This window comes from Alosa alosa, chromosome 11, assembly GCF_017589495.1.
Source record: "Alosa alosa isolate M-15738 ecotype Scorff River chromosome 11, AALO_Geno_1.1, whole genome shotgun sequence".
Classification (NCBI taxonomy): Eukaryota; Metazoa; Chordata; class Actinopteri; order Clupeiformes; family Clupeidae; genus Alosa; species Alosa alosa.
Window position 1 is genome coordinate 9904224 of NC_063199.1, and position 25509 is coordinate 9929732.

At 42.3% G+C, this 25509-nt stretch overlaps 1 protein-coding gene across 2 annotated transcripts; it reads left to right on the top strand.

Annotated features, from left to right (window-relative positions):
* The first annotated feature begins 5163 nt into the window (after nt 1-5163).
* On the top strand, nt 5164-25509 carry syt9b (synaptotagmin IXb). 2 transcript variants are annotated; one of them, XM_048257138.1, is made up of 8 exons: nt 5164-5625; nt 10554-10926; nt 11430-11970; nt 21427-21547; nt 21873-22044; nt 23476-23605; nt 24051-24110; nt 24918-25509. In XM_048257138.1, the coding sequence occupies exons 1-8, from the start codon at nt 5481-5483 to the stop codon at nt 24987-24989; spliced, it is 1614 nt and encodes a 537-aa protein (XP_048113095.1). In that variant the 5' UTR covers nt 5164-5480; the 3' UTR covers nt 24990-25509. The 2 variants fall into 2 exon arrangements, with proteins under 2 accessions (XP_048113095.1, XP_048113096.1); XM_048257139.1 differs by lacking the exon at nt 24051-24110.

Below are 25509 nucleotides of genomic sequence, written 5' to 3' on the forward strand. Positions count from 1 at the left end.
ACGGCTCCACATGACAGTGTAAGGAAACATCCTGCTGTCACCATAGAAACAGAAAGTAACAATAGGGCCCTGACCTCTCCTGAGACATAGCAACGTTAACTTTCTACACCATTACCCATGCACCTGCAGTGCTGTCTGCACACACCGTAGCAGCCGGCAACCTGATGTAATGACATCTATTCCAGTCATCACCATTTCAGGCAAAGCTCAATGCGCAGAGCATATAATGAAGCGCAGAAAAGCCACAGAACTTCTGTGGACTAAAGGAGGGCACTTACAGTACAGTAATAGATCCTATCAATCTGTTCCCATGGGTTTCCAGTTTAAACATTCAAAACCAGCGCTCATACTTTAAAATGAAAATTAAATGGACTTTAACATAATGTTGTGCAAAATGTTGACTTTAAAACTTGTTTTTGTTTGTGTTTGTTTTTTGTCCCTGAGTAATGGTTAGCCATAGGAACATTGTTTATGCAGTTGAAAGGGTCTACAGGCCATCCCTAAGAATATTAGGACAGGACTGACTATTGTTAAGTTGATACTGTATAAGGTGTATATGATTTAAGATGTATCAAGTATAGAGTGCTAAATTTCAGGACATCAGTTGTCACTGTTATAAATACAACATGGACATGTAAATATAATTGAACAACTTTTTGAGACCACTGACCAGTAAATAAAATCGACACAGTTAGCCAAGGTTTCCAACACTGTACATATTTTCATGACATCAACAACACTGTATCCATTATTGTAACCAAAGAAAAACAAAATCTCTACTTTCTTCAAACATTGACATTGGCATTATGTTTACTGAATTGGGCATAACGTGTCCATTGTGCCATAAAGTACAGGCCATGCTCACTAGTCTTTAATTTGAAATAAAAGAGAGCTGTTGCATGTTAACATATTTGCTAAATATAGTACATTCTATCACCATATCAACACCAAAGAAAGTTCTCCCTGTGATGTATCTGTGTTCTTATGTCCCTTTCTCCAGAGCTCTAGCACACAGAAGATGTGCTGCTGGTAGAGAGCGGTAAATATCATTAAGTTTGTTTATACACTGGGTCTATTTTTATCTCACTGTGAGAAAACCAGCTCTGCAATGGAGAGAGTCTCATGTCCAATACATGGATTCCTTGTGGCCAGGGCTTCTGTTAATCAAAGTGTGCTGGGATGGGAGCTGATAAACCAGATTGATGTGTGGACATAGGGGATCTATTGTTGCACATCAAGCAATACCTGTGATGCTATCAAAGGCACTGTAAACATCTGGTGCTGGGAGTGAGTGGGCAGCTCTGTACAAAATGAAAGCAGGATTTGTCAGTGTAGGGAAATTTTGTTGTGTGATTAAATTTAAACTGTTCGTTTTGCTTCATCACATTCACTACTTTCATCATGCTGCTATTTGAAAACAGAACCTGCCACTGTGGATAGCAGCAGTTGTTGATAAGGTTTAAAGGGAACAGCCCAGGTCAGCAGAAGGATATGCACCCTGCTGTGAGCTGCCATCTCCTCTTAAAATGTCTGTGTTCTCTTCTGACCTTTGCTTCCAGATAGACTGAAATACAGATTGATCATGACATCATGTGAAAAACAGCTGCCTGGACATTGTGTGGTCCCACCCGCTTGACTGTGTCTCACACCTCTCTGTGTGATTGCAAAACCTGCTATTTCCTACAGGTGGTAAAAGCTTATTACACATTGCTATCCACCAAATGTCAAATCAACAAATGTGTTTTAATAGTGATCCACAGCTGAGTCCACTATGGTCATTTGGAGGCTTCTTAAGAAACACCTTGAGCTCCTGACTTCAATATGCCTCTCCCAGCTGTTCTGTACCGCCATTGCATTTCCTAGTAACATCTCATGGAATTAGGATATCCATCGTCATTCAGAGACTTCACTTTGCTTCAGAAGCTCAAGGCTGTTTGCTTTACTCCAGAGGCAGTTGGAGAGCCCATTTTGGTAAGATCTCTCGCCTAAGGCATCAACACCAATACCATTCACAGCTCATCATACCCTCACACCCCCATTACTACAAAAAGGAAAGCTGCTGTTTGAGACACATCCATAGTGTATATACATGATTCAAAAGAAGAGTGCTAAGCTGGGGAACGCTCCATCAGAGCTGATCTACTTCATCACAGCAGTGCTGTTTGACATGAGGAGACGAATAAAGACCAGGAGCCGACACTGAAGCAATTATGTTTTTTTTCTGCATTGAAAACAATGTGACGGGAACATATTTAGTATCAGTCTTACAGTTTTTGTGTCCAGAATAGATGAAGATGTCTTATTTAATATTATTATGTCTTATTTGATATCTGTGCTTGACAGCAAAATAATTCTCACCCAAACAACATGAAAGTAAATGTTTCCTGATCTTTTATAGTTTAAGGCTTGTTTGCTAGGAGTCATCAGTTATCAAAATAAATCTGAAAAAGCTATTAGTCATTTTGTTGTTATTCCTGACTCTGTGTCACTTTGAAAAGTGAATGTTAGTCCTGATATCCAGACCCCAGTCATCTTTGGCATGTGTATAGTCTTGTGCTCATTTGTGCATCTTTGACCTCTGCTTAATTAGCATTGGCCCCTGTTTGTCATGATGGATGCAGTGGCAGCTCCACAAGGGAGTGGGCATCTCATTGCTCCTCCCTTGTGTGAACTCTGTAGGTGATTTCCATGACAGAATATCCCTCTCTGACAAATCTATTGGCTGCAGGAGAGGGGAGATGGGATGGTGGCGGGATGCACTTATCAGTGTGACGCCTAATTAAGACACAAGAGGAGCCGGCTTCATGCTGTTACAGTGTGGACTAGCACAGGCATGTGTCTGTGTGTGTGTGTGTGTGTGTGTGTGTGTGTGTGTGTGTGTGTGTGTGTGTGTGTGTCTGTGTGTATGTACGTGTGAAAGACAGAGAGAGACAGAGAGAACATATCTCATTAGCCTCTGTTCCCTATAGTGACTGGGAAAGCATCAACGAACCGTTTTGCTTTCGTAAGTCTATGTATAGAATCACCTCTGAGACACATAAATTGTTTATATGAAATTGCAGAAAGACTCACAGTAAGGACTGTCAGTGTGCTAGCTGCTTTAGACTATATGCACCACAGGAAGGGAAAGGACAAAACATGAACCCACTTAACTCTCATTGGTTCTAAACTGGAGAGAAAACACATGCACATCCTCCTTCGAAAATAAAGGGCACTGAGCACTGCTGGCTCATTTAGTGTTGGTTGGTTAAATGATAATCACTATTTGCCTAGGAAGTCAGGTCATGTTTGTAAGGTCAAGATTACTGGGGAAATCTTAAGGGCATGAGAGAAAATGCAAATTAGGTAACTACAAGAGGTAGGCAGAATGGTAAGCTAGGCCTTTTCACGGATGCATTGAGCGAAGTGTAAGTGGTCTGTTGTCAGATAGGACTTTCTAAACAATTGACTGTGACTCCAGCTCAATCAACATAGATGTCATGTGTGATTTGTTTCAGTGGCTGCTTCGGGTAGTGATTTTCCATTTCTCTTTCATCTCTCTTCTTTTCAAGTTTTTTTTTTGCCAAATTGATTCGGTCTGAAGTGGTCTGGCCAGCGTCGCTGGTCAATGGTCTCATACTGTCCTCAATATGAGGAAAATTTCAGGCCAAAAAAAGGAAAGAAATGGAGAATATGCTGAAACAGGCAGATTGATGAACACCCATGATAGGCAAACATTATCTTGGAATTTCAATCTCATAATAGTTACCGGTATATCACTATAATCTCCTCATACCTCTCCAGACATGACTGGTCTGCCAAGAATCTCTAATAATGACAATACTGTAAGATATCATCAGAGATGACACTGGCTTCTGTGTCTGGCCAAATATAGAGTAACAGAGATGCTGGAAATTGTACATTTAATTTCAAATGATAGGAAAGCATTTCAATAAGGGAAGTCAATGACTCAGTAGCAGGGGAATCTGTCACTGAGTGGTATAAGTCTATACAGTCATTAGCATATGTGTTCCAGATGAAGAGGTTGTACCTTTCATGAATAAATTCATCAGATATTGCAAACTCATTCCATATCTATGCTCATGCAGAATAACATAGTGTTGACAATGGTACTGTACATCTCTCTCTCTCTCTCTCTCTCTCTCTCTCTCTCTCTCTCTCTCTCTCTAATAGTTTTAAATAAGATTCAAGTCTGCCCTAATATGCCCTAACACCTGGCTATGGTGCACACTCAGTGTTGGAGGCCATAATGGAAGTTGCAAAGTTAAATGCAATGTTATGGTTCCTGTAATAGTAATAGTAGGCCTAGCACCTATTGTAGATTAGATTAGATTAGATTAGAGCAGATTAAAAAGTACATCTCATACATACATCCATACATGCATACATACATACATACATACATACATACATACATACATACATACATACATACATGCATGCATACATACATACATACATACATACATGCATGAAGAGTTCAGATGCAAAAACAGTTAAGTCCATCTTCACAAATGTGCAAAATACATGTTGTTTTATTGTCAATTCCAGGTAATTTCTATCAAACTGCCATTTGGTTGTTTTTAAGTTCTTAAGTAAAATAAATCAAATTAACACAACCCATCAACTGTTTGACTGATATCAAGTTAAAACCATATAAATATATTTCTGTAAATTCATCAAAAATTGACTTCTTTTTGCATTTGAACCCTTTATATACAGTACATTACACTACAAAAACAATAATGATTGGGTTTCCTTGGAAAATCACATGAATGTCGCGTTATTTCACAATACTGGATTGGTTGTTTTACCATCAGTGGGCAATGCGTAGAAATATGTCAGGATCCTGATTAGTCATTTACAAACCTTGAGATGCGGGGCCAAATAGCAATCCAGAATGTCATAAATATCCCTCATGCTATACTAAAAGTAAAGAAAAGAAAATAATCAAGCAAGTATGAATCGAATAAGTCAACTTTCAAGTATTTTGAAATAGTGCAGGCTGACAAAAACATATGAATGATCCATCTCATTAGCATACTGGAATGGGCGGTTCTTTGGATAAATGTGAGAGAATCACTTTCGGCTTGTGGTATAGAAGCCAGCTGAGTGAAAACGGGATTCCCCAAAGCCTTAACATTAAGAAACAAGAGAGCGCAGTCGGAGCTACCCATTCATGAGCGTCAGTCTACCATTCAGTTCCAGCAGAAACAGCAGTCTTACGGACGTTTGCAGAGCTGCACAGGCATACAACCAGTTGCACTTTCCTGGAAAACCTTTGCAAGTTTCATTTCAATAGTAAAACTATTAAATACTTGAATCAACATTTATTTGGCTTTAGGACAGACTCGGCTGATGCTTAGCGCGCTTTGGCATGCGTGGAGTTGCAAAGTGCTGGGTATCGCTGTTGAAATAAACGAGCGGAGAGGTGTGGAGCCGCCCAGGACCCCGTCAATCCAGAAGGATGCTGGGGGGAAATGCCTGCAGACAGAGAGGATGAGATCTGTCGAAAGGCGCTGGAACTGCTCTCGGATCTTTGCTCAAAGGGGGAAGTGCAAAACGATAACTGTTTGGATTTCATTTATTATTTCCGAAATCTTGCAAGACCTCGAATTGAGTCAGGTAACAAGAGCGAATTTATTCGACATAATATCAGGCTTTTATTGTTTAGAATTGAAATGAGCGAGTTTTCCAACTTTAATAACAAATGTAGGCTAGTACTTTTGTTAATATTTAAGCATGTAATTGTTTAGCAAACACTTCTTGTTAAAAATCTAACACTAACAATATATTGTTAGTGATTTGGGTTTCTGAATCAATCTTAATGCACGTTTCAGACAGAACGTGTCGAATTTGTCTTTTTTTTGTCTGTTAGGGGTAGAAGACAGCCCCACCCTACGATCAGCGAATCCTCAAATAAGACATATCTGTGTTATGTGTCAGTACAACATAGTGAATATGCATTAAAGCAGTTCCCTAAAGTTACTTCAGCCAACACGGGGGAAATGTAATAATCTCTAAACACAATTTAACCATGAGATCCTTTTCTATTGGATGTTCAATTTAAACATTGTTTCCCTTACATTTGTGAGCTATTCATCTAGACTGGTTAGAATTGTGTCCTTTTTTAATGTACGTGACATACCGGTATATGCTATTGTATGTGTGTATGGATGACTTGATGGATGCTGTGCAGGACTATTATTACTCCTGCTGCTAAATCTTTCAGTCAATCCCTTTGTGTGTACTCATGGAGGGAAACTAAGGTGTAGCATCTTATACATCACTTCCTCTAATTGCTTTTGCTTTCACCATCATTGTCAGATAATCTCAACAAAGATACCAGTAGGTGAATTATATTCCAAGTGAACCAACTGTAAAAATGTCAGAGGCCCTTTTTCAGGACCATGGCCAGTGGTGCTCATGCCAAGTGGCATACACTAATGCAAGCTGAAGGCTTCTACTGTATCCATCCAACAACTTTTTTTTTCATACAGCGCCGGCTAGTCGAGTTCATGATGTGAAATGATGGTGTGCTGTGTGCAACATAAACATCTCCTCCTCACAGCCCCGGCACTCATGCCCTTCTCACTTCCAGCTTGATAATGGAACGTTGCGGGAGAGAGTGGTGAGGAGCCATCAGCCCCACCCTCTCTGTGTAGCCCACAAATGGCCAGTCCTTCGCAACCTCTCTGCTATTGACATGCACTGTGCTTTACTGCTGAGGCGGTATTGAACCATGACTGTTGAGCTTCTCTCCCAAGAGATATTAAACTAGGCTTTAATGAAAGGCAACAGCTGAGACTGCCCTTTCTATAGATGATGGGCGTTTCCTTTCAGGCGCGCTCACTTGGTGGGTGGGAAGGTTCCACCACCCACAACACAGAGAATTTGTTGTAGAAATCCATAATGAATCTCATGGGAGAGCCACATTGTCAGAGGTTAATGATATGTTTGCCCTAACGTACACAGTCAATACATCTAAGATAGATAGCCTAGATATATACAAATAGATAGATAGATAGATAGATAGATAGATTAGATAGATAGGACTTACAATAGAAAGATGCATTGCTGAGTGAGTTGGAGAAATAACTTGGAATCAGTGTTCAAAGTAAGTGAGAATTCAAGATCAAAAAGAGTGATGGTATTCAAAGTGATATCACTCATATCCAAATAGTATCCAAAGCGTGGCCGAAATCTACTGGCACTAGACAGTATCGGAGTCCAACTGCCTGGGAGTCTCATTTGACAAGTAATAATTGGGTGCTTGAGTACAAGTCAAAGACATTAAAATTTTTTGCCCTTTATGCTGCTGCCGCCAAAATGGAATTGACTTTAGGCTTGATGAGTTCATTGTATCAGTTCATCCTGTGTTCTCTCAAGGTAATGTGTTGAAGGACCACTTTTTAAGTCTTGTAAAAAGAATACAAGACAACTGCAAGCAGTATGTCGAATTCTTGTTAATGCCTCCACTGGTTTAGAACGTGTGTCAAGTACTGTACCTACATTTGTTTTTATTTCACTGATTTTTGTGATTTGGGATGGAGGCCCATCTCTCTTCAGCAGGCCATTAATATACTACTAGACTAACTGCCCGCTCTTCTCTGTATGAATTCAGCATGAGAGCTCCCTTGTATTTCACTGGGAGCCACGCTGGGAGAATGAGGTCTCTAAGGCATGGAAGCAGTCCATATGCCAGGCCTCATGAATTGTGTATATTTAGTCTCATCTGCTCCAAATAAAAAGAAACGTGTGACTTCATACTTAAGACCCGAGGCTACTGTTTGTAGGTGATATTTGAGGGAAGGTGGAGAGGGCTTGACAGTTGTGACTTGAACTTTTCAATTATTCTCCACTCTCAAACTGGCTCTCTAAATCTTTGTTCTTTTGTTTTGAAGATCAATATCGAAACGCTCAGAAACAGTTTATTTAATCACACGGGAACCTTGAGCTAAATACCTTATTGTTTGTTGTTCGGTTCAGACCTATATTTTTATCAAAAGATGTTCTCTCTGAGATGTTCTGTAGTGCAATTCTTTAAAAAGTAATGGTCAGCCTTGAAGCTTCCACTTTCAAGAATGTATGTCTTTATGATTCTAGATGGTGTCTCATATCTGAAAGAATTGGTTCATAGCTTAGAGATGTTTTCCTAGTTCAAAAGTATATCTCAAGAGTAGAGATGTCACCTTGTCTCCACAGATAAAAGTTTTAGACAAGTGGTGAACATAACAACAATCTAAAAATCCAAATATGAAAAACAAAAGACAGCAAGAGGAATAAACCAAATCAGTAACTAGAATAACAAAAATGCAAAGGTGTAAATTAAAATCCTAAAAAAACAAATATGACAAGCAAACAAACTAAACAAGGCACAAATAGTTCACAGTAGATAGAAAACTTTTATAAAACACTAATAATTAATATTAATTGTTGTATGTGATTACTGTATGTGATGTCTAAACTTTAAAATAGTGGAATAGAAACTGCTTAGGGTAGTTCTGTTGAAAAGTTAGTCTACGCTAGACTATTGGTAGAATTAGGTCTGGGAATACACTAGAGTATTGCTCAAAAGTAATATGTCTGTGGCCAAGGTATAATAAACAATAAAACCCTCAGTGCCGAGTGTGGAATTCTCTGTCTTGCATGTTATAATTGTTGAGGTTCTCTGAGAGTCCCAAGCTGCCTAACCCTTGTGTTACTGTAATTATACTATATGTGTAATGAACAACACTGAATGTCTCTGTCTACAGAAGGTAGTGGGCATAAATATGTACAAGATGTTGCTGCACTTGAGACATCCCACAGAACTGTGGTAGAATGTGCAGTTACTGGGAACGGTCCAGCAGGACATACATTATTTATTTATGTTTCTTAGAGATTACTTCAGAGTGTCTAGAGGGTTAGGGTAATGTCAAGATGATTATTTCCTGGTTTAAAAAAGATCCCTGACACAGCGACTGCATGGATTCATAGATCCTGAATAAGGAAAATTATTTTTATCCAAACAACTAGCAGACAGCAGTGATGAAATTGAAGGTGTCCTAGATACATATTTAAAACACACAAACAAAACCAGCATCTTATTCGGTGACGAACAAGACCCTTGATTTCAAACCTATGGTGCGCATGTTGATTAGACCCAAAACTACATACGGGGCACTCTACAAATCAAATGATTTTGCATCAAAAAGAAAGGTCAAGCACTTAAGGCCCAGAGGACCATTTTGGAGTAGTATGTTTTGATGGAAGATGATAATGATTAGGAAAGGACCAAGGCATATTTTCACCAGTCTTTAGACTGCACAACAAGCCCTCTGGTCTGATTGTAGACTGTTTCTCAGCAAGACTGTTGTGTATTTAGTTTGCTTTTGGTATACATCTCTGTCATCGTGGCTTTAGGACACACCAAAAAAAAACACTTTAAAGATTTTCCCTCAAAATGTGGTCTGTTCACACCCCAGAGTTTTGTGTTAATTCTGAGTTCCACCCAGAGGGACCACAAAGGTCTAGTGAGCCCTATAAAAAGTACAACATTGATGAGATCAGAGCAGAGATAACTCTTTTTTGTTGTTGTTGTTGTTGTTGTCTATGTCATATCGCTTGAGGCAAAGGCAGTTGTTGATCTTAATGCTGTTCTTGGGCCCTGTATGGCTGCTGTGAGTTAAATGTAATAGTTAATTTAGCCACACATGTAAAAAATAGCATTCTATTAATTAAGTAAGCAAGACAGCGGTAGGTAAATTAGTCTGATATCTGCACATTTTTCCACCTTGTCTCCCAAGCAAATGCACAGCAATAGTGTGTGTGTGTGTGTGTGTGTGTGTGTGTGTGTGTGTGTGTGTGTGTGTGTGTGTGTGTGTGTGTCTGTGTCTGTGTGTGTGTGTGGGGGGGGGGGGGGGCATTATTGCAAAAGCTAAATCATATCAATCATATTATACCTGCGTCTGTCATCTCAATCATATTATACATGCGTCTGTTTTGGTGAATCAAGTCACAACAGACTTGTGTAGTAGAATCAGTCATATTCCTCATAGTGATTTGTCCACTGGTATGCTCCAGTGTTGGTGTATCAGCATGTGAAATGGTACACCATTTGTTTAGCTCGTGACTAAATCTGAGCTCCGATATTCTAAATATGAAGCAGGAAGTGGGCTCCTGGTATTAGGCTGACCAGCCTGTGAGTCATTCATTCATTAATATCTCTGAGGCATGATTCAGAGCCATTGCATTGAGAAGGGTTGTACATCATATGTGGGTTTTTCTGCATATTAGTATTGGCTATCCTGTCCAAGGCAATGACTTACTTTGCTCTTCAAAACAGTGCAGGTGTAGGCTAGTCCACTGTCCAAGGGATACTAACTGATAAATGAAACTACGCCATCCATCCATCCAACTCCTCTCCTTTCCTGCTCTCCAATTAAGATTCTCTTCCCCCACAGCTATCAACCCAAATGACAAGTCTCATTTGTATTCTCATTCTTTTCTCTCTGTCTTTCTCTCTCTCTCTCTCTCCATTTCTCTTCCTCCCTTCCCTCTCCTGTCCACAGATGTGTCGGTGAGCCTGCTGTCCCTGCTGGTGACCACCTGTGGCCTGGCCCTCTTTGGGGTCTCTGTCTTTGTGTCCTACAAGCTCTGGTGGGTGCCATGGCGCGAGCGCTTCTTCCCCTCGGGCCCCAAGGAGGGCGAGCAGCAGCCGGTGCTGAGCGAGGAGGACGGCGCCGAGCTGGACTACAGCCAAGACTGCTGCACCAAGGAGCCCGCGGGCCCGACGGTGCCGCCGCTGCTGCCCGAGTCGGCCATGAAGATCAGCCACACGTCGCCCGACATCCACCTGGAGGCCCAGAGCAAGGCCAAGGCCAACTACATGCGCCACAACCCACGCGTGCAGCGCCAGATCACAGAGCCCACCTCGTCTGTACGGTCAGTCTCTCAGCTCTCTGACCCTTCATGACCCTCCTACCAGAGACAGGGCTAGGCAGCTCAGCTCCTCTAATGGCAGCCTACCTGTCTGCTTATACTCCATACCTACAGCAACCCTGCGTCCCCCTGGCTGTCTGAATGTGAATGTGAATGTTATGATCGCGATCAGCACTTAGTAGCTTGCAAGTGGACAGGTAAAACCATAGACAGGTCACCAGCTGTACAACTTCCACATTATGTATGCTGTAGCTGAAGTAGAAAAATGACAATCACAATATTGTACAAGCATAAAGAAACATAGACCATTCTTCATACATTCAAATCTAAGCGCTACAACAAATAAAAATGTGTATCACATAAAGAATATGATTTAAAAGAAATTAAAGAAATTAAGAGACAGGAAAAAAATCAATGTCTTATTTTAATTAATAAAATATTTAACAAACAGTTGTTATTGCCGCAGATGAAAGTACACTGAACTTCTTTATTGTTGTGGTTGACAGGCATAACTCGATCCGCCGGCAGATGAACCTGTCCAACCCCGACTTCAACATGGCCCAGTTCCAGAGGCAGGAGTCGCTGGCCACGCTGGGCCGCATCAAGCCCGAGCTGTACAAGCAGCGCTCGGTGGACGCTGATGACGAGCGGCACCCGGACGGCTGTGGCTGGCTGCACTTCGTCCTCAAGTACGACTGCGACCTGGAGCAGCTCATCGTGAAGATCCACCGGGCCGAGGACCTGCCCGCCAAGGACTTCTCGGGCACGTCTGACCCCTACGTCAAGATCTACCTTCTGCCCGAGCGGAAGACCAAGCACCAGACCAAGGTGCACCGCAAGACTTTGAACCCCGTGTTCGACGAGGTCTTCCTGTTCCCAGTGGCCTACGGTGAGCTGCCCATGCGCAAGCTGCACTTCAGCGTCTACGACTTTGACCGCTTCTCACGGCACGACATCATCGGTCAAGTTGTGGTGGACAACTTCCTGGACCTGCCCGACTTCCCGCAAGAGACCCGGCTGTGCAGGGACATCCTCTATGTCACCTCTGTGAGTAGCGCCCATCCGTCACGCTCTCCACACACACCGCAGAGGTATGCACCGGTCAGCAGTCAATACGCTGCAGGGAATCGCTGGGGTTGAATGTGTCAGGCACTATCATATGCACATGGCTGGCCACTGATTTTCAAAGGAGATCAATGAAAACACTCTGTCTATTGACGGAGCTGTCAGGCATGATTTTCAGAGAATTTAAGGGAAAAAAAAAGCTATTTACTGGGGTAGACATGCAAGAATAAAGAGATAATTGATTTGACAATTGATTGAACAGTAATGTAGCTAATAGAATCAAATGTGTTTTTTTTTTTATGCCAGTGATTTTTCTTGGATATTGAAGTCTCAATACAACACATGGAATACATCGACATGGAAATCAAAGTATTAACCTTGTTAGCAGTTGGCCTGCATTCTAGTATGGGTTTAGTGTGTTATGAGTGGTATAGAGGAAGGGCTCTAGTGTCTGTTTGACTCCAGTAGCCATAGGTAATCTGGTTGTGCTCTCCTGATCAAAGGAAATGAGCTTTGTGAATTTCCACCTCAAGCAAACCAAGGACAAGCCCAGTCCCCAGTGGAGATCTCAGTGGAGCATGCCATTACAGAGAGCTGTAGAGAGACACTGTGAGACTTCCAAAGCCTGTGGACTGTGCTAATTTGATGACGGTTCTGGTTTAAGATAGCCATCACTTTGATGAGTGCAACACGACTCAAGAATGAGATAAAGACATCTGAGTGCTGCTGACATCCCAAATATAACACTCTACAACATGGCAGCGCAAATTGTGACTTATGTGAGTCCTCATCTCCAAGCCTACTTGATAATCAATCTCACCTAGACAACTTAACTCCATCCTCAAGTGGTTAGCACAAAGAAATGAGGCCAGTGCACTCCACTAGGCTCCTTCCGGGTCTGCACCAATATGAACCGAACCAGCCCTGACCTAGACAGAGTCCAGGTAGGCCCCTGAGTCCAGTCCCTCTGTGGGCTATCCATCAGGCCAACGTTTCATTCCTCTAAATATAGAGGGAGGGGGGGGCACTCCTGTCATCCGCTAATTAATTAGGCAGTGCTTAGTGACCACAGTCAGAATGGATTATATTCACCTCCCCAACCCCATGGGTTCCCAGCAGAGGCCCACCATTCCAAAAAAGGAGTGGAGTGGAGCGGGGACTGGTCCATGTTACTATCCATTCATCCATGCACAGCTGGCTGCTAAGCTCATGAGATTCACTGCAAACCTGCACATGAGCTTCGGCCGATTCTGCCCCATTCTGAAAAGCAGAAGGGCTCCCCTCAAATGCCTGCAAAATTCTTTCTGACTCCGATTCGGATTCTTTCTGATGCTTCCGTGCAGTTATTTACTCTCTTATCCCCCCCACCACCACCACCAATCCTCCCACTGCTTCACATGGGGTATTATAAAAATATACTTTGAGAGGAGTGAATATTTAATGATCACACGCACCAGGAAGCGTGTGTAGAAGTGACCTAAATCTGAAATAGCAGGTCTGAGTTGGCTGTGACATGAATATGTGGGCGAGTTCTGTTGTTGCTCAACAGCATCGGGATGCGGGAGAGAGAATGGAAGAATCACCTTCCAACTGTCACTTCTATCCTCACTCATCCACGCCCCCAGCGATTAAGAGCTCTTCAAAGAGATTTTTTGAACATAGGCATCATCGCCATGGAAATCCTCAGTTGTAAACAAACAGAAAATATGATCAGACTGTCTGTCATAAGGGTTTTCTTTCAGTCAAAGCAGAATTCCGATACATTGCACATGTTTCTGTTGAACATGCCTATCGGAGTTCACCACTCTGAAACTTTGACATGTAACATGCTGCTTGGCTGTGTAGGACAAACTTTCTATCCTTTTGAGAGTTATAATTCTGAAGACTCCTGGGATGCCCTTCAGTGAGTTGTCTAATGTTGTTCTTTGGGATCTCACTTGTGACCCAGAGGTTGGTTTCAAAGAGATGGAGTGACATCAGGCACTTTCAGGCCCCCCACAACTGGGCCACACCTCAGGGGACAAGTGAGATAGGGACACAGGACGACCAGCCATACAGTCCATGCATAAATTATTGCTTGAAGCCTGGCTATATATCCAACCTCCCATATGTGACTTTGAAATCGTAAACTCACATTAAATTTATAGTGCAGCATCACCATGAATAAGGTATGTGCAATGAGGGTCTCTCGAGCAGCAGCCTGCTGTACCTCTCCATGTGTGTACTGAAGAAGTACGGTATGAGTCCAGTCATTTTTACCCTTTTCATTTCACTCTTGCATTATTTCATTGGTTTTTTCACTTCAGCTGAGCAATTCCTATGAGGTAACTTGAAGCATAATAGAAAGGTCACTTCATTTATCTTGAGGTGTGCTGGAACATAAAAAATTAAGAGTCCTAGATTGTTGCCATATTCCAAGTTCCCAGCCTTCTAATTATCCAACCCCTAATTACGTTTGTGATTGCTCATCCAAAACCTTTGAAATGTGTGGTTGGATTGGTTGAATGTGCTTAGAGAAAATTGGAGTGATTCTACTTTCTAAGAGCATTGGAATTAAAACCATATACAATCACATCCTGAAACAACAGACAGCACAAGAGGCTAGTTGCTCTCACTGTTCTCACAACTGAATTGATTGCCCCACAGCCTCATAGAGGTGCTATCTATCTCTATAAGGCCTTAATTGAAAGCCTGGAGATATAAAAGATCAATTTTGTTTGTCTTATGATGAAGATTAAGAGTTTTATGAATTGAACTTATTTGTGTCTGGAGCTGACCTTTTGTTAATTACCACCCACATTTCTTAATTTATCTGCTACTCAATAAATGCCACTATGAGCCTCTGGTCTTCCACCAGACTCTTACTTAGTTTAGAGTCAGGAGAGATCCTGAGTGTAAATGCCCTGCGCCTTTCTTCCTTATTCAGCGGTAGGTCAATTTATCGACTTATATAAACTTGCTGTTTAACGAGGGGCTTATTAAATGGATTCAGAATGGCGTGATGAAATAGAACATGCTCATCACTTGACCCCGTGCCCTCCGCTATGTCTGATTAAAACACCTCACTAGAAATCTCATTAGCCAGATAATCTCCAGCTTCAAGGTCAGATCAGTTATTACAATGTGCTCACTACATCACAGGGAAGCTGGACCTTGTCCTTCAGGGCAGTTCCTTGCCAATTGGCTGCTGCTCCCTGTCTTGTGAACGGATTTTGTGTTAGCACATGTTTTTTTTTTTTTAAACACCTCTACTGCTTTTTTCCTCTGCCGTCTCATCGGGGTGCTGAATTTAAAGGCTGGCTATAAATAAATCACAGCTGAATTAATGCAATGCAAATGGCAATCCATTTCTCTCAGCTGGAGGAACAGATTGAGGCCGTCTTAATCTTTAAGCCTTTAAAGGTCAATGGGGGATGATTTACAGGGTGGCAATGGTCTGTCAGGAGTCACCTCCACCAACCATCATGGATTACATCTAGAGATTCCGATAATGTTAACAACTCATTTGGAGATGGTAACAAAGATTCACATAGTGTGAACAACTTAATTGGAGATGGTAACACACACACACACACACACACACACACACACACACACACACACACATTGATTTGTCTTCTTCTACCACTACTACTACTATTAACACAATACAAAATATTAGGACACATTCAAACACATGGTTGTGTAAAAATGTCTAGCCAATTAGAAATAGTCTTTCCAGTGGTTTCTTATTTAAAGATACCATTCACTGGCTCAGAAAGGCTTGCATATGTGTCAAGAGCGAACATTTGGCAGGCAGACGAAATTGTTACCAATGACAAAAGGTAATGGACCACTGTAACCACTTTTCATCACAAATTATTCTAAAAAAAGAAATATGTTCAAACCAGTGTGCTTGACAGGGCTAATCACTACAGAGTGAGTACAGGTGTACAGGCGGAGTTTTTTAGGCATGCAGTCTAGCCACATTTACTAAGTTTCAGTGTTTGGGAACATGTGTCCCTGCCTTTCATACAAGGGGGATAACATAACCTGTATATCACTTCAAGCTACATAGCAAAGGGATAGATGGTGCACAAACAATCAATGCCTCCTCTGACTTTTGAGGTGTCATATTTGACTTTTGAGTAATAGAAGGGCTTTGAAGGGCTTGAGAGTCTACTGTACTGTGAATATATCAGTGGTGACCCACAAAGAGTAATGTCTGTTATAAATCATGCAGTTATTCAAAACATATTCAATTAGCCTTTCCCTGCCAGGGCTGCTTTTACCGTAACAACCTTTGTAATTGACCAAACCAGCGTCCGGTGGAGCTCTTTTATTATCCATTATTCTTATATTGTTTTACAGATTTGCTATAGTCATAAAACATTTATACCATTGTATGAAACCGTCTTACTCTCTTTGGCATGATATGGGGGTCACAGTAAGATGAGCTATTTTCCAGCTTTAATGATGCATGCACAGGTCATAATTACGTAACATTAATACGCTGCTTGATTGCATTAGCGTCATTCAGGGACTTTGCTCTCCCTCTTCTCCTCAAAGCCTCTTCTGCTCTCCCATCCCTCTGTGCTCTCTTCCCCTCATCCCACCCTCTCCCTCTACCCCCACTCTCCCACTCTCTCCCTCTCTCTCTTTCCCACTCTCTCTCTCCCTCTACCCCACTCCCTTTCTCTCTCTCTCCCACGCCCCCCCCTCTCTCTCCCCTGTCTCGCTCTCACTCTCACTGGCTCTCAGTGTCTGCATGGTGGCAGGCAGGCACTGCACTGTGGGCCTATTAAGAGGTCCTTCAAGGACTGTAGGAGTCTTTGGGGAAGAGAGGTGTGAGTTGGATAATCACATAAGATAGATGCTGTTTTCTCTCTATTTTTCTCTCTTTCTCTCTATCTATCTATCTATCTATCTATCTATCTATCTATTGCCCGATCTTTCTTTCTGTCTCTCTTTTCTTTCTTTCTTTCTTTCTTTCTTTCTTCCTTTCTTTCTCCACTCTTTGTATCTGCTCTCAGTGTCTTCTGTCTCTCTCTCACTCACTCTCAGTCCTTCAGTGGCCCTCAGCGCTGGGCTGTAATTTCATTGACAGAGCACAAGTGACCATAATTTCACCACTGACTTGATTTAAGTGCTTATGAGAGGGGAGGCGACTGTTATCCTATAGTCTGCAGATGGAAGTGGGTAATTGGATTACTCCTGTTGGAGAGGAATCTGTTCTCATGAGTCTGCCTCTAATACCTCCTCTGAATAAATGAGAAAACAGAGTGTTTGGGTTATTTGCACTGGGGTGCCCCGCCCCGCCCACCACCCCCTCCACAATCTCGATGGGAAATCAAGCCAGTGAAATGTGAAGTAATTATTTGCAGCCCTACACAGTCCAGTGCACAGACATCTGTAATAGCACGGGTACTGGTGGATTTATACTGGTTGTTTAAATAAACATGGATTGGGAACACACCGTTACTCCTTTTGCTTTCAAATCCAGTGGAGATCAGCCGTTTGCCATTATGATTGAGGGAACTGATAGCCTGGCTAGCGCCACCACTTCTCAATGAGACGTGGTCTGGGAACCAAACGTTCATTTTCTCGTATTTGAAAAAAATGCCCAGATCCGTTTATTGGGTGCCACGGATGTCTATCAAATGCGTCTGTGCATAGCTCATCATCGTCTTGCTTTCCCCCCTGTTCTGTGATTGGTTCCCTATCTCAGGCAAAAATTTGTTCCATGGTCTCCAGGCTGCCTTAGCAGTGTGAATCAAATCGCGCGCAAGGCAGCATGGGAACACCCAGGCTAGGGAACTGAGGCGACTGCCATGGGGGCATAGACTGAGGGGACTGCCATGGGGGCATGGACTGTGGGGATTGTCATGGAGGCATACAGGTGTGCCATGGGGGCATACAGGTGTGCTCCAGTTCTGAGGTTTAATTCTGCAGCTGCAGACCAGACCTCATCTGTCTTTTGCTAATTGTTTTTTGTAACACATGGACAATATTGAGGTTCAGTTACCTCATCTCAGCATAAGATGCACTGAAAATGAGAGGGTTCATACTTCATACACCCAGCACTTCATCCTGAATAAAAGGGAGCCATTTTGAAATACACAGCTGCCAAGACATTACTTATGTTAGTGTCTATCAATGTTACAATTAGTCATTTAGCATAGTCAAGACCATCCACCAAGTACAGTGCACCTGTAGAATTTACTTTAGTGTTAGCGCTTTGCTCTAAGAATTCAGCTGTAGGGTTGTTAAATACCGGTATGCTAAATTTATTTCACTGAATTTAATGTAATATTTTTGTCCTAATCAAATAGCATAGCATATGCTTAATGTCATCATAGCATATTTCCCTTTTTTTCATTGGCTGAGCAACATGTAGTAAAAGTAGGACTGCAGTGGGCCAGGAATTGCACTTGATATTGCCACTGTCAGCTTTTTGCACTGATCACTTTAAATTAATATAATATTGTGTCGCCCATGTTGGTGTTGATTGTTCTATCAGCATTGTTCTGGCAAGTCTCCTGGGCTCAAACTTAAAGCTTTAAGAAACGATTTTGGACTTGAATGAGTAGATATTGATTTAAGTACTTTTTGACCTTCAGCACCTTTGTGTATGTACAGCAATACCTTTGCAGTTTTGGCATGTGATGCATCTGAAAATGCATCCTAATTGATAAATAGTGCTAATTTCATACTTTTCAGGGCTGGCACTGATCACTGGCACTATTTATGTTAAGTCAGTTAGGATCAAGGTTTTAGAAGAAAGGCCACTTATGAAGCACAAGCTCATTGGAAGATTTTTTACTGAACAGTCTAAAACAAGAAGAGAAAAAGTCAGGTTTAGTCACAGTTTCATGAAAAAGTACACTTAAGCCACTTAAGGCCAGGTATATCATTTTTTACCATGCGTCAGCAAAAAGCTAAGCTTGTGCATTTCTCATGGCAGTGTGACTGACCCCTGATTTGTTTTGACTTGAGGGAGAGAAAAAGTCAATCTAGCTCCCCCACTGCTGGCTGTGAGCATCACCAGCCACAGCCGTTTAATGAATGCAGCCAGAGAGGGAGAGAGGGAGAATGGGCGTGAGACTCTGGGAGGTGACCGCACCCGATAATGAGGCGCTCTCTGCAGAGAGCCCAGGTGACCTTTTCTGCTGATGTGTAATGAATAGTGTCTCCCACAGAGAGGCAGCGAGGGGGGAACACTGAGAGGGGAGGGTGAAGGGGTAGAGGACTGAGAGAGGGAGAAAGTTGAGTGTGTGAGGAGGAGAGGGAGGGAAAAAAAAGAGAGAGTGTGTGAGAGAGAGAGAGGGAGGGAGAGAGAGAGAAGGGGCTAGGCTCTACACTTTGACTAGCTTTTCAAACAGGTCCTGGGAGGATAGCAGAGTCACTGGACATAGCAAGGGGATTTATGTCTAGGGTCTTCGCATGTACCAGGCACGGACAGCATTGTGCAGTTAAGTGCATTTAGCCTTCCCACTCGGCAGACAAGTGGGATTCATGCTCATTAGGGCCTGATTGATAGCTGGTGGGATGCTTGTAATGGCTGGCCTGGCCACACGCTCAACACTGCAGCAGGTTTGGATCCTGCCAGAGAGTTGAAATTGTGGCTGAGTGAATAAGGTCCATCCATTACGATACGATCAGTAATTGACACTGGTTCCTCTCTCTCTTTTTTTCTCTCTGGTGTATCACTCTCCACTAGTCGTTCTGGTTTATGATTTATGTATGGACAGCATCCGTCCAGTCATGTCCATTATGCCGTCCCATAACACAGTCAGTCATTGGTCCATTATTGCACAGAGCATGACGGACATCATGCCGAGTAAACAAAACCATGGAACAATCAATAGCAATGATGTGCATCAGTGCCGACCTGAGTTCTCGAAGCGTAACTGTGTGTGTCTCCAGATACTGTGGCCACTTAATCTGGCCTATCGGACATTTTAGACAGTTGGACCAGTTCGCCCCAGCATGGCCTGATGTGATGCTCATACATGGACTGTCCGCTGGGGACAGCCTTTTTTTTTCTTTGAAGAGTGTGTTTGTGATTCAGAGGGACTCTTAATGGAAAACCTGACACCCTCGTAATTAAGCTCTATTCTCAGACAGGTGATAATTGGAGTGAGGGTTCTGCATGAGCAAATGCGAGCCTGTGTGAGGCGAAGGAATCCATCACGGTACGCTGAGATGTCTTCTCATATTTACTGGCTCTTTGTGATCCACTGAACACCATACCAGTAATGCCAGAGTCAGATCTATTGTCCAAATATTAATATTTTAAATAAAGTTTTTAAATGATTTCATATCCAGAAGTTGAAATACTATTAAAATGATTAAAACCAGTAGAGCTTAAACTATGCTGCCTCTAATAAACATTTCCCAAACTTCTTTGCAAAGATGGAATATCTTACAACCACACAGGCCAGTGAAGCTAGACCAGGCTTGCGTTCCTGGAGTTTAGCTGGTTCTGTAGTACTAGAGTTCTGTAGTAGTAGTGGGCTTAATGTGTACTCTCCCCACTGAGCAATTGTGGCCACACTTATACCTTTTCTTAATATAGTTATATATATAGATATATAGATAGATATAGATATAGTTTTTTCTATAGTTTTTCTTATATTACCTTGCCTACTCGCTGCTGTCCATATTTATTTTATGCTGGTCTCTAGACTTTATTATTGCACTGTTGCACTGTTGGACTTACTCATTTGCACCTTCACCATAACACTCACTCACACAGAGCACCTTACCTTACCTTACTTCATACGGTAAGGCCTACACTCCACCACCTCCTATACAGTAGCAGTATGCTGAATAAAGAGATATCATGGACATGTGTTGTTCTGTGCTGGGAGCAGGTCCAGTGTACCTGTCAAGAGTTTAATGAGTTAATGGTGCAAATCCTTCTGAACTGTTCAGCAGTCAAATAAGCAGTCAAATATGTTTGTATATTATTCATTTCTGAGTGTTACATAAAGTAAAAGTTTATAAACATTAGTCATGATCCTATCCCACTTGCAGCCTACTTAATGAAAACTAGATGGATTAAGGGATGTTTTAGCATCTACAGTATAAGTACACAATGTTGATTACTGATTGATATGTTGTTCTGCAGTTAATGACATACTGGCCAACTTAAATGCAACTAACAAGGCCTGTGTAGAATAATCTGCTACTGTTATTTATTTAGTTGTGTTTATTTGTGTGGCTTTACTTATGATAAGACATGAAATGAGTGGGAGAGACAGATCGGAGGTGGATTGGGAAAGGACCATGGGATGGAGTTGAACCCGGGTCCCTGTGGACACATTGGCCCCGAATATGGCATGGATGCTGCCACTGCACCACAGCACCCCTACCCCTACACCCCCCCCCCCCCTATTATTTTTTTTTTAACTATGGGATTTGTGTGTTGTTCCTTTTGGGTTTGTGTTACTTTAGGATAACGTGGACCTGGGCGACCTCATGTTCTCCCTGTGCTACTTGCCCACGGCGGGCCGACTCACCATCACAATGATAAAAGCCAGAAATCTGAAAGCCATGGATATCACAGGAGCCTCGGGTAGGATGGCATGGGCCTACAGTCCTTTATGTGACTCACTGATAAGGCTTAAGAGCATAAGCGCTTAAGTGCAAAAGATTCATGGATACATTTGCAATCAGTGTATCAAGAAGTGCATAGCTACTGTAAGAGTGTACAATCTTCAAGATTATGGATGCATTTATAATCAAGGGGCCTGGCCTTCTTACTGGTCATAAATGAATAATTACAATGACTTATTGAGATTTAGTGAATGTGTACAATGTATTTTTCTAGCTGCATTACTTTTTAATGTTGGGCGCGTTCTCTGTTCCTTGTGTCTGTCTCTCTGTGCTGTCTGTGACAGATCCCTATGTAAAGGTTTCTTTGATGTGCAGTGGCCGCAGACTGAAGAAGAGAAAAACATCGACCAAGCGCAACACTCTTAACCCAATCTACAATGAAGCCATAGTTTTTGACGTACCCCCAGAGAACATTGACCAAATAAGTCTTTTGATAGCTGTGATGGATTATGATCGGTGAGACGATTTCAATTTTCACACACAGGTTTCCTGTATAGCATTGCAATCTGACCAGAGCTTGCTGTGAATACACTCTAAAAGGTTTAATGTAAATACCCTGGAAATTTCTCCCGGGAGTACAATTTGAATTTGCTCAGCGAGTCACTTTGGCAATGAATAATGAGGCTCATTACTTATGTCCCTTGTATTGTGGTGCACCAATCACATCGGTGTATCTGATATAGGCGGGCCAGAGGTGAGCTAAACAGATGACAGTCGTAGTGTTATCCAATTCCCTCAAAGTCTGGAATCAGTCAGTAAACATTGGTCGTATAGTGTTATTCAATTGCGTGCAGTGACATTTTGAAATGCATGCTTGGTGCCGCCCCTCAAGTTGGGCCATTACATTATTCATGGCCAGACCTAGCCTGGCGGGCCATCCTATATCATTGAAATGTATAGTCTGGAATCGAACCATTTACCTCGCTTAATCCAAGGGGCGGGCAGAGAATTGTCTTTCAAAGTGCCTAGGCATGCAATAGGGCAGCGCTACGACCATATCCGTATCCGGTCGGCAAAATGGCAATGCATCCTTCTTCGAAAGGAATTACTTAAGTGCATTGTGTTGCTCAACTTTCAAAGAAAAGCACAAGTCCAACTCCTCCAAAGTTGACGCCAATGCTGATTCAAACAACCACTCTTCGTTAGCCATAGCCACCTTCCTTGTTGTTCACCGTCACAGGACTGTCGTTATCCTGTTAAGCCCGCCTTTAAGACTCTCCTCTAACAAAATAGAGCTGCTGTGATTGGAGTCCACGGCGTCAGCCAATAGAAATCCCTATGGTTTGATACTAGACGTACAGGCTGAGCAAATTAATTTGCCGCCGCTAGGGTGCGTCTAGATTTCTAGGCTAGGCCAGACCCTTAATCTTTCGGATTTGGGTCTGGAATCTCCAGACTATAATGTAAAAGGGTTGGGTAATATTTATTGTGACATAATATAATGTTGTAGGCTTTTCATGAGTCATTAAATGCTCAGTATGTCATTAAATGCTCTCACAGTAAATGATAGCTATATCATTGGCTCACTGTAGTTTCAGCTGCCTTGATATTGTTTTTTTGTTTATTTGCATACTGTACTGGCAGAGCTGACTTGGAAAGCGAGCAATAGCGAGTGCACACAGAGGCTTGCTCTTTAGTTGCTCAGTGTTGCTCAGTGTAAATATTTAATGAGATGATGAGTTTGCCCAACATTATTAACATTGCTGTGGCTAACAAGGCCTCACAGCCATCCGCAGAGAGGAGAGTTGGGGAGCGGGTGCAGTTCCTGCCTTTGGAGAAATGATACGATAACAACCAAGCCCAGCAGGAGCGGCGTTTTTTTATTATTTTTTTTATTATTATTATTTTTCTAAAGTACATTTGTATGTTTTCAACTTCTTCCCACAGGGTAGGACACAATGAGGTGATCGGTGTGTGTAGGGTGGGAAACGAGGCGGAGAGTTTGGGGAGAGACCACTGGAATGACATGCTGACTTATCCTCGCAAGCCCATAGCCCACTGGCATTCACTTATGGAGGTAAGGAGGACCCCAACACCTTTTTTAAGTGTCATTATGGCTCTATTGTCACAACACATGAGTCTTACTTGAGGTAGTAGAATCTTGGATTGGATACCATTATGTCAATTGATTTAAGTTACTCATCCTACCTAAAACAATGCAAAATGTTGTTTTCCCTAGGCAAGTAATGGGGCTATAAACTATGGTCTGAAGTCTATGTGGAACCTCAGGAAGACCTTAAGTAGATTTAATTCTTAAACTAGAACAAACAATTTATGCTAGGTTAGTACACTGTTTTAAAAAAATCAGTATTGTGAAATGCTGAATAACATGAATATCAAAACTATATTTGATGCTGAAAAGTAAGTTCAGTGCTCTTTTTCAGTCAAAAGTCCCTTTATATCTGAGCAGACTTGATCTGACTGTGAATAATAATAATACTTTATTTGTGTTGTCATCAAAGGCTAGAAGACATCTGCTTTTCTCAAAGGCCCAGTTGGCCATTAGGCCAGCATCTGAGAAGGCATGTTGTTTTTTCTCTATTTTATTAAATCGTCGGGCTTTTCACACTTTACTGGTTTGGGCCATTATTGTGAGATGCCGCTGTCCTGCAGTCAGACCACAGACAGACCTCATCAATAATGCATCCTTCAAACCACTCAGGCCAAAGTTACAGTCTCTCCACCAAAACACACACACACACACACTTCACTATGCAACTGATATCACTTTGCAACAGCTGATGCCTGGTTCTAGAGACGCTCACTGAGAAACAGTGAGGGCCAGAGCTCTTCCAGTCGTAACCATTTTGAAATTTTCATTTAGGCAACCCCCCCCCCACAACCACCTCCACCCCCACAATCCTTGACGTGAAACAGAAATTAGACTGAGCCCAGACAAATAAAGGAAATTCAATTAGAGCATCTGAGTCCTTTCTTCTTCTGCTGGTATACTGTGCTGTGAGGCAGGGAGGAGATTATCATAGGGATGGCATCGTAACAACCCATTTTGAGGACAGGGGCATAGCGTCAAGCCACAAGGGAGCAGAGCGAACACGACAGGCCATTTCTGAAATGGAATTAAATCTCTCCTCCCCGCCCCTGCACAGTACCGCCTCATGGCTCACTGTTTTGCCTGAAATTAGATTCCTCCTAAGTTCGGCCACCGAGAGAGTTGCAGCTGTCGTGCGATGCTCCATAACCCCACCCCCTCCACCCCCCTCACCCCATCCCCAACTCACTGCCTCCCCTCGAGCAGCTAACTGTTGTGCTCTCCTGTTGCCTTCTCCTCGACTGACCCCGTCACTTGTCTTGTCTGCCATCCCCTTCAGTGGTCAGGGCAGGGCACGACGGGCGGGAGCCAGGGGTCCTGCAACTCCCTCAAGACCCCACCGTCGCCGTGACGAGTGCAGCGCCAAACTTCAGCCAACACGCAAGCACCAGAAGGTCCAATCAAGACATAGACATTAAAACAAAAGGTGGAGTGACAAGGCGATTTTTGAAGTTACCTACCCACAAACGTGACATTCCTGTGATGCCTGCACCAGTGTGCTAAGAAAATAGGAGAAGGTCTTTATTGAGCTGCATGTTCAGTGACTATATATGGCTAGTGTTTTGTTTTATAATTGTTACAAATTACCAGGGTTTTAGTTAAGAGGCTAATATTTTTCAATAGTCATCTTTCATGTCTGCACCTAACTCATTGTTAAATTAGTGTTTTTTTAGTACAATGCATGGATTCTGTTTTGTACAGTATTATTGTTTTTTGGATTTCTTTCATGACAACTGTCAGATCTTGTAATATTGTGGAAACACTGGCACTGTAACATGACAATGGATCCCTACACCTAGTATGTAAATTGTACTGACCAGATGTTACTATCAAATATTTATATATAAAACTTTATGTCATCGGTAATCACA